At 45.9% G+C, this 15,953-nt stretch overlaps 1 protein-coding gene across 1 annotated transcript in view; it reads right to left on the minus strand.

The window, feature by feature from the left end:
* Positions 1-15,953, minus strand: part of LOC135378871 (uncharacterized) — a 157,791-nt gene that overhangs the window by 114,310 nt on the left and 27,528 nt on the right. Inside the window, exons 7-9 of the mRNA XM_064612023.1 lie at positions 14,354-14,487; positions 12,636-12,795; positions 8,422-8,546 (exon numbers count right to left, since the gene is read on the minus strand). Coding sequence (XP_064468093.1) covers positions 8,422-8,546; positions 12,636-12,795; positions 14,354-14,487 — 419 coding nt within the window. The remainder of the gene's footprint in view (positions 1-8,421; positions 8,547-12,635; positions 12,796-14,353; positions 14,488-15,953) is intronic.

Below are 15,953 nucleotides of genomic sequence, written 5' to 3' on the forward strand. Positions count from 1 at the left end.
TGCCGGTGGTTCGATACGCCTTACTTCGACCGTCGATGGACATCGGGTCAGACAACGCTTTGTTTACCTCCATGGAGTGGCTGGAGCAATGATCCTGGGGCGCGACTTCATTATCCGTATGAGACTCATCCTGGCCGTACATCGCGGAGGATACCAGCATGCATGGAGCTGTACCTTCTATCCATTACTGGAGTGGGCGATCCCTGGTGAATGGCGACTGGCCACGGTGAAACCGGGAACCGACTGGCAACAGCGATGAACCAAAGCAGCAAGCCGCTGGAGTACCTCGCCGGACCATCACTGCACGTTGGTGCATCACGGAACAGAATACCGAATGCCTATAGTTGCAACTGCTGCCTTGGATGAGGGCCTGCGAGGATTTCCAGCTACCTCGGGGCAACGGGAAATGCTGGAGCAAGCATTGCTACCATTGTCATGGATGTCTACTGAAAAAACAGGTTTCACCAATTACTTGGAACCCGTCATAGATACCGGCGACGCAAGGCCTTGGAGATGAAATCCTCGGCCCCTTGGCGTTCACAAGCGCAAATTGCTCGATGCTGCGCTTAACGAGATGATCGAGACGGGTGCTGTGAGACCCCCCGCAGCCCATGGGCCTTTCCGCTTGTACTGGCTCAAAAGAAAGATGGAACCGCAAGGTTGTGCGTATACTACCGTCGGTTGAACGAGGTGAGCCTCTATAGGCTCGATCATGTACACGATGGGATCAGCCCGTGTGTTAACAATCTCGGACTCCGGTCAAAGATTCCTGCAGATACCGATAGTACCTGATGGTAGTACCTGATGTCGAAAAGACAGCATTTACCTGTCATAGGGGGCTGTTTGAGCTCGTCCGGCTTCCGTTTGGACTGCCGAATTCCCCGGCTAGTTTTCAGCGAATGATGGACGAGGTTCTCAGCGATGCGAAGTACAACTTCACAATGGCCTATATGGATGACGTAATAATTTCCTCACTTTCATTCCAGGAACACATTCATCTGAAAGTGGTGCTGGGACGCATGCAAGCCGCTGGGTTGACGGTCAATCCTCGAAATATGCAGTTGGCAAATAACCCAATCGACCCGCTCAGGTTTACGGTGGAGTCCGGCACGAGGACAAGCTGAAGGCTATCCTAGACTAGCCTTGCCCGCAGAATGTAAAGAGGTTGCAGCGCTTCCTTGGTATGATTGGATTTTATAGACAATTCATACCGAGGTGCTCGGATATGACTGAGCCATTAACTTGGCTATTTTGGAAAGGTGGGCGCTGGTCATGGGGGGAAGCACAAGATAATGATTTCTCCGCTCTGGCGGAAGCGATAGCGCAGATCACCTGTCAGTATCTCCCAGATCTTAATCGCCCATTTGTACTGCAGACAGACGCGAGTGATTATGGACTGGGTGCGGTGTTGTGACAACAGCGTGAAGGTGAAGTTCGGCCTGTGGCTTTTGCAAGCCGCACACTGACGTCGCCTGAACGAAACTACACCGTGACGGAGAAACAGCGTCTAGCTATCATGTTCGCAGTGAATAAGTTCAACATGTATCCGGATGCTGCGAAATCTACAATCCAGACTGACCATCAGGCACTCGCCTGGCTGAGTAGATTGAAACATCCCGCCCGAAGACCTGGACGTTGGAGTCGGTCGTTGCTACGGTACGACTTCTCGATCGAATATCGGAGGGGGACCTCTAACAAGGTGGCAGGTGCGCTGTCTCGAGCACCTCTGCCGATGGAGGACGTCGTTACCACGCACGAGCTCGTAGTCGCGGCTGCACAAGCCGGAGCGAACAGAGAGCTGGCGTGGAGACACGTCGTGAGCCGGGAGGACATCATCTGACACAAGTGAGGTAGGCACTTTGCAGAACCTCATTTAAAGTCAATTTTAAGAAAAGTGAGTTTTTCAAACATCAAGTTACCTTCTTAGGGCGCGTATTTGATGGCTACACAAAGATAGCAAAAGCAGAGTCCGCAGCACGGATAACTCAGCTTGCCAAGCCACACAATTTCCCCTCGCTTCGCGTTTTTCTTCGTCTGGCTGGACACTTTCGGGCGTTCATCAAAGACTACGCTAGGAAAACAAAGCGCCTGACTCTTCTAACACAGAAATACGTACTTTTTGTACGAACAGCCGAATGCGAAGCTGCGTACAACCAGTTGGTTTCTGACATTTCCTCCGATCCAGTCCTTACGCTGCCAAACTTTAAACTTCCCTTACAGGTACATACTGAGGCGTCATACTATGGAACCGCAGCTATACTCTATCACCGTAACTGTACCGCATCTACTCACCAACAATTCCATGTCATAGGATACTACTCCTACACTTTTACTAAAGCTGAACTCAACTATTCTGCGACTGAAAAGGAAACACTTGCAGTCCTTGTGGCCTTGAGGTACTTTCAACCTTAACTGGATGGGAGAAGGTTTCGCCTTGTCACAGATAGTGATGCCCTTAGGCCGGAGTCACACTGGTTATACATTATACATTATACACGAACATCCCGTCATACATGTATGACGAACGTGTATAACAAACATCCCTTAAACATGTATGATCATACAGTGCCTGTCACACTGCTTATACATCTGCAAAACATGTTTTAAAACACGTGTGTATAACCAGTATGACCGTGCCGTCATACAAGCAAGTGCTCTGACTATGTTTGACAACATCTTGTCAAACACACGATGATGTATTTGGGCACTGCCGAAAAACGGTGATGGGCAAGTTGGATAAACGGGCGTATTCGCCACGACAGTTTTCGTTCGCACGAGTCAGTGTCAACAACATCGTGATGCGCGTGAGTTATTTTACACGAGTAAGTTGTAAGTCAGTGTTCGCGACATTGTGTTGCACGTACGTTCAAAATGGCGACCTTTTTGCCTGCGCACATGGAGCATGAAACAATCGAAAATCAGCAAGTGCAGCCCCATCTTCGTCGTCTTCGTACATTTTGAATAGCGATGTCCGAGAATGGAAGCTATATAAACTCCTCGGTTGGTCACTGTGACACTGACGTGTGTCATACATCAGTGTTTAAGCCACTCCCACTGTAGTTGTATAACCAGTGTGACCGATGTTTGAGCGACACATGTTCGACGCGATGTATAATACAAGCGTTTGAATCGAACGATGTTGTCAAACAAGAATTGTATGACCAGTGTGACCGAGCATTATACATACGCCATACATGTTTGAAGACATGTTGTCATACATGTTTGGAGCGCGTGTATAACCAGTCCGGCCTTACGCATCTACTTCAGACAGCACGACCGAAAAATCGGATAGCGAGGTGGATATTAGAGCTCCAGCATTATGATTGTGAAGTCATACATCGTCCTGGACGACTTCTCCAGGTTAGGGACGCGCTCTCAGGGCTATCACACAACCACAATGTTGACCATCTCACAGTATTCAACACATCGCAAGACTTAAGGTTCAAAGACGGCAAGTACTTGGTTCCACCGTCGCTACACGCCACAATTCTTTCGCTTTATCACGACACTCCCCATTGTGGCGACGGATTCTCCCGTACATATGCAAAAATTAAGCAGCGCTTTACTTGTCATGGAATGATGACATATGTAAATTAATACGTCCGATCTTGTCACATCTGACAACTCGCAAAAGCGGAATTTTAGCCTCAACCCGATGTAATTACACTCTTCAGTGCCCTTCGAAGTCGTCCACATTGATTTTGCCTAGATCCAGAAGAAGTCAGAGAGTACGACGAAAACTCAGTCCTTCCGACTGGCCATCGACCAATGCACACGGATGACTTCAGAGCGAGTGGGAAAAGAAAATTCGCACACTATACTAGCCCTTTTGAGCCGACGCATGTTTCAAAACACCAAGACTACAATATCAGATAACGCTTTCAAGGCTTAACGGCTTTCAAGAGCAAGCTCCTACAAGACAGGTCCTACAAAAGGTTTGGCTGACCTTTCCCCGTTTTTTTTCCCTTTTCGTCTAATAAACATATCCCCCCCCCCCCTCCTACAAGTCTGGGAGAACCAACATGGCATCACACTTAGATATGCATCGCCATACCACCCTGTGGGAAATGATCTTGCCGAACGAGCAATCCGGGATATCAAACAGTACATCATGTTGTAGCCCGAGTTCCCGGGAGGCTGAAAATGTTGTCTTGAAGCAGCCGTTTACCACCACAATAGATCGGAAACAGCAGCTCTTGGATGCTCACCCCATTTTGCGGCTTCCGGTGGGCAAGAGTGCTCCATGCAGACAAGCAACTTATATCCAGGACGGCGTACAGCTGCATGAAGAATGCACTACTCCTCGTGAAGAAATGAGCTACAGACAATCAATGAAGATGTCCTACGATAAGCGCCATTCGACCAAGATCCCTGTGCTACGCGTAGGAAACCTGGTCATGGTACGCAAAGGTACCCCTGGTAGGGCTCGTGCTATCCACGGCCCTTACACCTTCCAAAATACAGCTCGCAAAAACGGAGTGCTCATTGTATACGTAGCGCCTTCCGGACATTCTGGATGTGCGGCAGCAAGTAATGCCATCCTCTACCATCTCAGGAGAGATGAAGCTCAACTGGGAGAGAGTTATAAGGAAGCGGCGCCGGGAGGAGGACGGCAAAGAGAGGAATCGAGGTTGAGAATAGAATAGGAATAAACCGTTTCAGACAGCAAAGTCTTACATCTCACATCTAATAATATATGTGCTTGCAAGCGAGGAAAATGAAATGACAGAAACTAAAACTGAACTGAGTTAGTCCTTTGTGGAGGAATGCAAGAGAGCACTATTGGTACGAGTCACCATATGAATTTATCCTCTATTTTTAAGCATCATGAAACGATAATACAATTTATAATTAAACTGCTTTAGAGTCGGATGTTTTCAGGTAAAACCCCATACTACCCCAATTAACCCCCAAACAGGAGGTAAATTGTAATCGGGAGTAATCGGGTTTAACCCGGTTTGTACCGGTCAAATGCAATATTTTCTGCCAGCGTCTTTTGTTCCAACCGCTCAATAAGTCATGGCGTGACGGCGATTCGGCCCCGTACATGCAGCGAATGCTCAAGAATGTCAACGAGAGAGAAGCAGTGGACATCATTCACATAGAGGACATACCCCACTTGATTCACGTAGCAGTGGCAAAGGCGATCGCATCAGGATGCGTGGTCGACTTATAGCAGATCGTCTTAAAGGCGGGTGCCCTTTTCAAACACAGCAATCTGCTGTATCAGGAGTGTCACCAGCTATGTATTGCCAATGGGGTAGCACACTCAGACATAAAAAACCACCTCTTATTGTACCTCAGCGCTGGTACAGAGTCTGTGTATCGAGAACGCGGTCTTGTTTCTTTGTTGTGTTTTGTTTTTTTGATGTGGTCATGTGGGATTAAGATCATATGTGTCGTGCTTTTGAGTGTAATAATAGTGCACGATTCTGAGTCTTACGAGAGGTTCATTCACGAGTTGTATTTAAGTACTAACTGAGACTCTAAAGCATATGTGGGCAATAAGAGGCTGAATAAAATACAATAAGTATAGAGGGTCCACGCTAACTATGGCTCGATTTTTCATATTTGGACAAATCTTTTTTTTTCCTCGCAGTCATAAATGATCCCAATATCGGCAGGAGCAACTAGGGCACGAGCCTAAGTCGATGTATTCATTGAGTTTCGTTAATTTATCTTTTTAATATTCGAGATAGAACCTACGCGGAAACGCAAACATTTTGCAGCTGCTATCTTGCTCTATCGCAACGGCACAATACGTATTAGAAGTGTGGACCTTGACAACAGACCGAAGAAAAAAAAAACGAGCAGTTTTCTTTTCTTCCCCCCTTTTTTTTTTTTTTTTGTAGCCGGGGTCGATACTGCCGGCATCCCAGGCACACAGCGTAAACGAAGAGGTTGCGAAAGTCGTAAATGAATTCGTTTCGATGATGCAACTAAACGCAGCATGCAGTAAAGAGAATACGACGCTGATCAGACGCGACAAAGTTACTCAAATCAGACATGAAGGCGCTGACACAGTACGCTCTCGCCTTTGCATGGGATGCACAAATACAAACATTTTAATATAGCACCGTACTAAGATTACCTTCCCAAGCAGCACAATGTACTGAAAGTCGAGCGCAATAGGGGTGGACGGGTAGGTGGAAGGCCTTGAACAGACTCGTGAAACTAAAGAACATTGATAAGACACATACCGTCCACCCCTATTGCACTCGACTTTCAGTACATTGTGCTGCTTGGGTGTACATTTTAGTTAATAGTGACTTCTTCGATTGGAAAGTTCTCGCGATTACGGCTCGGAAAGCATGATAAGGCATGATAACGCTGTCGCTTCGAAGCGGGTGACATCTCATTGCTAGTCGTGTATCTGATAACCACCCTTAACGTATCGCGTTCTTAGAGCTCTCGGGATGTACCCCCCCCCCCCGAAAAAAGCAAAAATCACTAAATAGAGTCCCGGTTATATCTACACCTTATGAATTGAACTAGTACAATCAAAGATAAACAAAAAATATAAATGTGTTCACCAACAAGTAATGTCAATTTCTTAAGCAACAATTGTACTGCTAAGAGGTAGCATGAAATATGTGTACCGGATAATTTTTTGAAATGCTCAATTGACTGCTGAAAGATTAAAAGAGTGTGGATAGAAGTTTTGTCATTCTGAAGCGGAGCTGCCGCATGGTGCTTTGTTGGTGAGGCTCTGACCCTGGTGATGGGGGCTGAAGAACAGAGTTCCGCGTGATGTTCTGAAGCCCTTTCATAAAACACTGCCCACCTACCCTCAGTCGATAGGATACACATAATGCGGGAACAGCTGTCCATTGTTGCTATGGCTTGATTGAATTATGGCGAGGTTTGCTGTTGTAGCAGATATTTTTGGTATAAGTTTTGGAATATTTTGTGCCATACCCTTGAGCAGTAGCCCTGGCGACACAGTTTACGACAGAGTTGTGGTTGCTCTAAATTCAGCACACACAAAAAAATAATTTCCTGTCGTTATTATCGGCGGTGAGAGTAATATGGTGCTGAACACGAAAATACGTGCTAATAGGCTTATACTAGCAGCATTATTCAGATCAAAATCGCCGGATAATCGAACGAGCAGAATTTGAAAAATCGATAATTTAGAATTGTCGTTAGAATAACAATGCAGCAGAGGCAACAGTGCAAATGCTGCGACCTTTAAAACAGCAGTCCGGGAACACCGAACACCGAAGTTTTTAATTGTAATAGAATGTCCGATCACTTATCGCGTTTTCACGCAAGAAACATGAGCCTTGGAGTAAAATATCGCGCTCGCGCAGTATAGTAAGTTGATTGATTTTCATGTATGCAGAGTCCTCTCTCCTACTATCGTGGAAGACACGTGCAAAACGACAGACACTTCCGTCACGATGTGAAGTTGTACGTTGCGTCCACTCCTAGGGCTCGCAGGTGACCTGAGCAGCGATCGGACACCGACACCTGTCAATGTGACGGCGGCCGCCTGCACATCGCCTTTCATGCGCGTTGTTCTGCCGGGAGACGCGAGCGCATCAGGCTGCCTTTTTCTTTTACTGGACATGACGACAGAAATATCGCAGTCTGATCAGTCTGCCACAAGTGAATTTTCTGCCGTTCTTCTCGCCTGCACGACAAGGATATGCAGTGCGAAGAAATCGGCAACTCACGTGGATTAAGGGCAGCACCCCCTAAAAGGGAACAGGGACGTGCAGGTGCAGTGGGAGTGAAAGTTCTGATCGTTGAACTAGTGAAATAAATTGCAGACAGGAAGAACGCACTTTGTTTGCCTTGTTTTCCAGGGACGAGGAGAGCCGAGTCATGTTGCATCGCTTTGCAAACACGAACAGCTACCCTGCGTAACACCTTATGTGAGACGCTGACTCTCTTCGGTTGTTCGAGAGAGAGAGAGAGAGATTATGCGTTTAATGGAGATGGTTGGAGACGTATATAATAAACAAACAATAGCTATAAGACACGATCGTTATGAGCGTATTGCTTAATTGTTCGTTTGTAGTTCTGTTTTATGCCTGAAACCAACAGAACATAATGAATAGCTGTCAGCAAGGAGCATCCCACGTCCGAAGCAGACGAATTTTCCGTAGCGAATAAGATCACTTTTAACGTTTGACGTCAAAGTCAATGGGAAGTGGCTTGTGGGTCGAACGCGCGTGCCTCCGGCCACGGGATCGAGTTTATGAAATGAATTGTGCTGTCGATTTTTGAGTCGAAATAATTTACGAGAATGAGTTTTACACACTGCTTGACAAATTAAAAAATGGTTTTCAGCCGGTCAAATTTACTTTCCGTGCTCCTTGTTGCAGAAGAGCACAGCCCGTACAAATAGGGCTGTGGCCAACAAGCAAAGAAGTGCCCATTATGCCCCGATATTCTTCTGGTTATTGTACTTACAGTCCCACTTGGATGTTCCACATTCAGCGCGTACTTGCTCGAGGAACATTTCAATAAAATCTGGATCAGTGCATCCGTAATGTTTCAGAAATCGCGGAACACAAACCTTGTTGTATTCCATTTGACTGGAAGAGGTTGAAAGTGAGGTAGAAAGGGTAAGTAGACTGGCAAATACGAGGTAAAACACTGAGGGCTAAGAAATTGTCACACAGCCATTGATTGGGTCTCTTAGAATAAGGCGCGTTCAGGGAAATTCAGGGAATAATTCGGGGAAAGTTTGTGTGCGGCGCAAGGATTTGACTCATGGGATTTCTGTTTAGCAATGTTACCTTTGTACAATAGTAGAGCCAGAAAGGACTCGAAGGGCGGTGACTAGCTGGTACATGATTGCGAGAGGACAATACCCGAGACAGGTAATAGACATAGACGCACAGAAAAGTTGTCTTCAACACAGCCAAGTTTAATAGACGACCAACTATGGATTCAAAAATTGGAGTCCTCGCAAGCGGACCTTTCTTTCCACAAAATAAGGGTTCGTGAATATATGTGTATAATACTTCAATATCTTCAAGTTGTGTCCATTACTTTGGTTCGAGTCATTCAAACCAGCGTCTGAGCACTTTGTGGTCAAAACATTTAGATATAATAATGGACGTCATGCCGTAAACGCCTTAGCAAAGCAGCCCGTTAAGCTCGGTCTGAACCACGGAGTAAGAAGACTAGGAGATGACACTGCCCATAGAAGCAAGCGCCGGCGCGCGACCAGAGACTGTCACGGAAGAGCAAAAAGGCAGTTGCTGACTTCACGCGACAGATGGCACGGTGGCACTGTCTTCCATTTTGCGCTTTTACATGGAAGGCTATGGGGGAAAACAGTGCTTTTCGCGAGTCGTACATCAGCCTCTACGGATGATGACAAACTATCGAACGTGAACAATGTTTGTCTTGGCAATAAATATCATGCTTGTCAGCTACATACCGCTTCTTGTTTAGCGAAACCAACGGAAAACAATTTCATTCTTTTGCCTCTCGGTTCCGTTGAGCAGACGACAGGAGCACGGTGATCGCGTAAGCGTTTCATCTTCTTCTTCTTTCCTAGCGTTTAATTCACGTGCTTTGACGTGTTTTAGTCACGCCGCCTGACAAGCGACAGCATCACGTGACCGTATGCTTCGGAAATTCTGCGTCTTCGTGCAACAGATGGCAGTGCGGACCGGGCCGCCGAGCGCGCGCTCCTCGTACATTCTCTGGTCGCGGGAGAGAGTGAAGTTTCATCTCCTAGTCTTCTTACTCCGTGGTCTGAACCCAAGAACACACTGTCATCCGAAGGATATTCTAAGAGCACATTGTATGAACAGGGGTGTCACCCGCAAGAAAGTCAAATCTGATCCTCAAACCGTCCGTCCTCATCGTGACTGTGTTGCACGATATGGTATACTCAGGATGTCGTCGGACTTTGATTATGGACAAGTTTAGAACAGTGTGATGACACATAAGGGGCGCAATGTAGGTTCGATTAGTTGCTCCTTATTTGTTTCTTCCACATGCTCAAAGATGATAAATGATACGCAACTACAAGCAGTCCCGATGTCTTCTGTTTTGCTGATTCCATTCACCTTGGTAAACTGCCGCAATTTAGCCGTCCCTTTCTTGTACTTTCTATAACTGACAACGAGCGCGGCGGTTTCAAAAGGAAGCAGAGAAAAATACAAAATACAGAGAAAAATCTTGAGGAGCAGTGAGTCCGGGAACCCCACTTTCAAAGCTATGAGAATTCCGTTCTGAAAAGAAAACACATATATACTACGAATACCGATATTACAATTTTCTGCTTGTTAAGCATCCCCCCGTAAATTCGAAAGTCCTGCTCGCCTCCGACACAAAACGAAGTGTGCGCGGTTCAAGTTTATTTAAATTACGCAAACGAACAATACACGAGCGAGGAACTGCTTGAAGCATTAACTCCTCATCGATGCAAAGCCTATGTTTCTTACTGCCTCTGGTTCGATACAGTCGGGTAAGACATTTGAAAGTGCGCAGGACAGTCAGCAGTGCGACAGAATCGTTTCTCTGACGTTTCTCTGTTTTCCGCGATAAATGCTCAATGTATCGTTGCAAGTTTTTCTTTTTTTTTAAGCAGATAAATCTTAAACGGTACCGCTCTTTCTTTCTCACAAATATCACTCGCCTCTAGGCTTTGCCTAGACAACTAAACTAATGTGTCCTCAGTGGTTCGGCTTTTTTAGCAGGTAAACTGAAGAAATAGTATATGTCATTTTCCTAGCTACCCAAGGGACGGCCACAGGACGTACCTGATGACTATTCACGAAGAATCGGCGAATGTCATCCTCTGGATGTTCTGGGATGCATGTTCAAGGACTAGAACACGATGACACTGTGGGGAGATCATGATCGTGTTCCCTTGTGGGGAAATGACTGCATGGTAGATTTTATTCCCCCTGGCTGTGGACCCACAACGCGCATGAACCTTTAACGCGTCATCTGTAGCCCCTTAAATATCGTGTCAATTATGAGGACGCTGACTAGTAGGACAGTCTCTCTTCGACATATCAGCACATCACGTTCTGAGGCATCACCCTTTATGCTTCCATACCGGTTCGCTGCACTTTCTATCCTCCTACATTTGGACAACAAGACTGTGTTCTTCAATGTTTAAAAGTTCAGCAAACCCCCCCTCCCCCTCCTTCAGTTTTTTTCAGCTTCTGATGTCTCTGCTGCAAATCGGCGCAGCACGCTTGTCTCCTGGAATCGGTGCATTGTCTATTGCATCCCGTTTGAGCGTGGTTTGTGTTATGAAGGCTAGAAAGGACGGTTTCTGAATGACCGTATTCGTAAACAGCAGATCAACACTGAAAGAAGCCTCGTGAACTTGTCCCGCATCTCAGTGAATGCAACAATTCTAAATCTATTTACTGTGAAACCCGTATTTTCTACAAAGAGAGGTCCACTTGGCGGACAATCCTCAGGAAAACTAGGACGTTAACCATACGTAGTAACTGCGTAAGCAACCCATTTACTTGTTGGAAAGTTGTTTGAAAGGTCCTGTGTGTCGACTGCGTCTTGTATCTCTCATGCACAATCGGTAAGCTCAGTCGCATTCATGCCTCCCCCCCCCCCATTGGCTTCTCAAGTTTCTCGGTTACCAGTCGTGATAGGTGGGGAGTAACGCGTTACAAAGTAGTGCGTTACCGGTAATGCGTTACATTCGAGTAGTGAAATATGGTAACGCATTACATTTGGGAGAAAAGTAATGAGTAACGTAACGTCATCGCATTTTTAATAACTAACGCATAACGGCGTTATGCGTTACTGCGTGTTCGGGAACATTGCTTCATCGTCTGAACTTGAAAGCTTGAACGAGGACCATGCGCGCAGAATCCGGGAAAATCTATTCATCTTCAACAATGACGAGAAGGTCACATCGGCACCCACGAAGAACGCAAGAGAAGGGTTATTGAAATACCCTGGTTGAGATTCTCCTTTATTTACCACCTCTGCTTTTCACTCCCTCTGGTAATTTTCGGACAAATGGGGCAAAAGCGGCAGAAAAATAGCCTCTACTTTCTGAACAAGTAACAAAGTACCAAGGAATTGGCTGTTTGGATTCGTACTGTGTGAGATAAAAGGTGGCCGTCTCTATCAACCTTGACAAGGAACACTCACTGGTCATTAGGCGCCCTCTCAGCCCAACGCGCGAAGCTCACAGATGAAAATTTTGAACATCAACTACTTCTGCGTTGCAATAAATCGTTGTGTTCATGCGTGACCCTTATTTGTGCCCAACACTGCTTGTATTGATTTGCGGAATGCCCTTATGTGACTCAACCAAAAACGGTACATATTATAGGGACAACTGGTGAAGTAATGCAAAAGTAACGGCATTACTTATCAGAAGTAACGGCGTTAGTAATGCGTTACCTACTACCGCAACCGTAACGAATAACGTAACGCGTTATTTTTTGAAGAAGTAGTGAGTAACGGTAGTGCACTATAAAATAAAAGTAACTTCCCCATCTATGCAGTGGCAGTTGTTCATTCAAATAGCGGGTATTGCGCAACGCACGCGAAATACGTGAGGTAGACTTCCTCTAGCAGTGAGTGGAACGGGGTGAGAACAGCTTTGATCCACATATACATTATCACAATGTGGCTGCGCAACCTTAACGTCCGCTTGCACGTGGAACAGCGCTTACCAGCATTGTAGTTTGTGCACCTGATCAGGGCTCAAATCCCTAGGTTGTGAGTCTGCACGACGTTTTGGAGCTAGGGTTCCGTGCTCCTCCGCATATTTGTATTCGCAAATTTTCATCGCGTTGGATAATTGTTCGTCATCGCACTGTGGTGCAGGGACACCTGAAAACGAAATATGTGGTATAAGCCGAGTGCCCCAACAAACATGCGTGAGGAATGTAAGAAGAGACTGTTCTTCCTAGACCGTTCTCTGTCCCAAGCATTAGTGGCCCTCTTCCTCGCAGTATTTTCTAAAATTCTTCGTGGACCCCTCAAAAACCTTGAAGTCAACCTTACGTCAACTGGGGCCTGGTCAAAGGGAAGCTTCCGTAGATCTGGGACCAATAGGAGGAGACATCGTCCCGTTCACTTCCCTGTTCTCTCAAGCGTATTGGAATTCGTTCTCAATCTTGGAATGTCAGGCGTCCATTGGAATTGGCGAAGAGCATGTATCTTATGCTGTTGGGGTATCGCCATGTAAAAGTGCTAGCACCGAGGACGACAGCAGCATAGACACCTAGCGAATCTAATAACTTTTTTTTTTTTTTAACACAGGAGCGACACGCTCCCAAGCTCTGGGAAACTACATCCCTCTGCTCAAAACTCCATAGGCCCGAACGCATGGGACCTTTCTTCCCGCACCAAAACACCGCACAATCGTTGGCCCTTGACGATGTCATGGTCATGACCGTGGCGCTTGCGACTGCCCGAAACGCAAGGGACATCTATAGAGCAAGAGATCCGCCGTGCAACGCGTACCAGATGTTTTATACTATATTCATTTATAATTTTATATTACATGCTCCAGCAACAACACATGTCGCCTAGACAAGTCGGGAATTAAAATTACGTTGCCTCCAGTGGCCGATTCCGGCATGAGCAATAACTGGTCGGAATGGGGCAACAGTACGCAGAGAGCAATCTCGCCTGGGTGTGTATTCATCCAGCAGCCTAAGATGCCTTCTGTGACCTAACTGTCCTACATTAGCTTGTCCTGGTTCCTTCCTGTCATGGGTCGGTCTTTTTAATTCCTTTTCCTCCCCTTTTTCTTACTAGTCCCCCCTGAGTTGTCTCGTGAAAATTAAACTTATGCTGGTTGGAGTCGTTCATCCCTCTAGTTGTGTTCAGTCTCGCACTTTTTTTTTATACTACGAACATATTTTTTTTTTTTTTGTGATCTCTTCGCTGACTCCTGACTGGTTGCTGCAGAACAAGAGATGCAAAATTTTCGGACATTTTGAAGCGCTCGAAGAAAAAAGAAAGCATTTTTCTGTTTTTTCTTTTTAATTTGAAAATGTGGAAACAAACGCGGTTACTGCTGAGTCGAAGCATTGCCGTCCAAACCACAGCATACAATGAGCTACTGCTCATCCTCGAGGCATAAATGCTGAGCAGATCATCCCATGGGACAGCGATAGGTAATTAGAACATCGTGTCCACTCCGACTAGAACTCCGACATTATGCGATCGCGATGGTGATCGCTTGAAGCGGCCAGACGGAGCACTAAGTTGGTGGTTGTTGGCGGATTAGAGGTGCCTATGGCATTGTTGGCGGGTAGGAATCCATCAGAGGGACGAACATTCACATTTTTCAATTTTGTCACCAGGAAATTCCTCAAAATTTCCGTTTTTCCCGGGGCTTCGCATCTCTATGCAGAACGTCACTTTCAATAACACCCACCTGTACAGTTCCACTTGGATGTTCCACACTCAGTTCGTATTTGCTCGAAGAACATCTCAAGAAAACCTGGATCACTACATAGGTACTCTTTCTGGAGTATCTTCGGAACACAATCCTTGCTGTATTGCAATAGACTGGAAAGAGTTGCATGCAAAGACGAGGTAAATTGCAGATATTCGTAACGTACTGAGGGCTAAGAAATTGTCACATGGCCATTGATTGGGCCTCTTAGAATAAGCAAGAAGGCGCGCAGCGCGGGAGAGGTGAAAAAATTCGCCTCTCTCTCTTTCTTTCTCTCTGCATTGGCTACGTTAAACGTAAAACCTGATAATTCACGGTAATGTCAGTGTGTGTGGCACCAGGTTTCCAACCCCGACTCATGAGATTTCCGGTTAGCGATACTACGTTAGTACCACATAAGCGTGGCTTTCTTAAATTATTGTGCCTGAAAGAAGTAGAAGGGCGGGGACTATCTGGTGCACGACAGCGACAGGACTCTCTGAGATATGGAGTAGACATAGACACACAGAAAAGTTCTCTCTCATACAGCAAAAAGGTTAATTGACGACGAACCCGTATATATTGAAAAACCTCAGAGGCGGGGGAAGACGAATAAGAGGGGGACTGCTTACGCAATTGTCACGTGTTTTTTTTTGTTCTTTTGGGGGGTCCCCTCGAGCGGCCCTGTGTTTGCACAAAAGAGATGTTCATGAATAGCTGTCTATAACGCATCAATATCCACGTGTTGTATTAATTCCGTTGGTTGTAGTCTTTCAAACCAGTGTATGAGTTTTTGTTTCAGTAGGCTAGAGCGAGGATCTTACGATCTAAATATGTGGACATCACAGTGGAGGTAATCCCCCCCTCGCCCCACGCTTGCCCATTGACCTCGCTCGTAAAAGACTGAATAGATATTTTCTTCCCCTGTGCCCTCAATTCGCATGAACCTTTAACGCGTCAACCATAACCCTTTGCATATCATGCCAATGATCAGTACGATTCCAAGAAAAAACTCTCTTCCTGAGGAACTTTCTTCACTTGCTTCCGGTAGAATTTTTCACTCATTCTACATTTGGACTTCAAGATTGTTTTCTTCAGTTTTACATGTCTCTACTGTAAATTAGCGCAAACCGCTTGTCTTATGTAACAATTTTCGTTGATTATGGTATCCCGTTTGTGCGTGGTTTGTGTTATTTAGGCTAGAAGGGACGGTGTCCGAATGACCATCTCCGTAAACACCAGCTTAACACTGAAAGAAGCCATGTTCCCAGCGAGCTTGTCCTGCATGAAAGATGAAAGTCACTGAAAAGGTTAGCCAGCTGTAGGACTCGAACCCACACCTTCAGCATCTCTGTGACTGAAACAACCGTAAATCCCTTTTCTGGGAAACCCGTATTTGGTGCAAACAAAGGGCGCTTGTCGAACAGTCTTCAAGAAAACTATTTAAACAACCATACGTAGTAAACGCGCAGAACACCTCGATTATTCCCCCGCTTCAGAAGTTTCTGAATATACAGGGTGTTTCTATTTGGCCCCAACACATTTTCTTAACAGGGGGAGTTGGCGTAGGAAGCGTTTAGTTTTTTCACTGGATTACTCG

This window comes from Ornithodoros turicata, chromosome 1, assembly GCF_037126465.1.
Source record: "Ornithodoros turicata isolate Travis chromosome 1, ASM3712646v1, whole genome shotgun sequence".
Taxonomy (NCBI): domain Eukaryota; kingdom Metazoa; phylum Arthropoda; class Arachnida; order Ixodida; family Argasidae; genus Ornithodoros; species Ornithodoros turicata.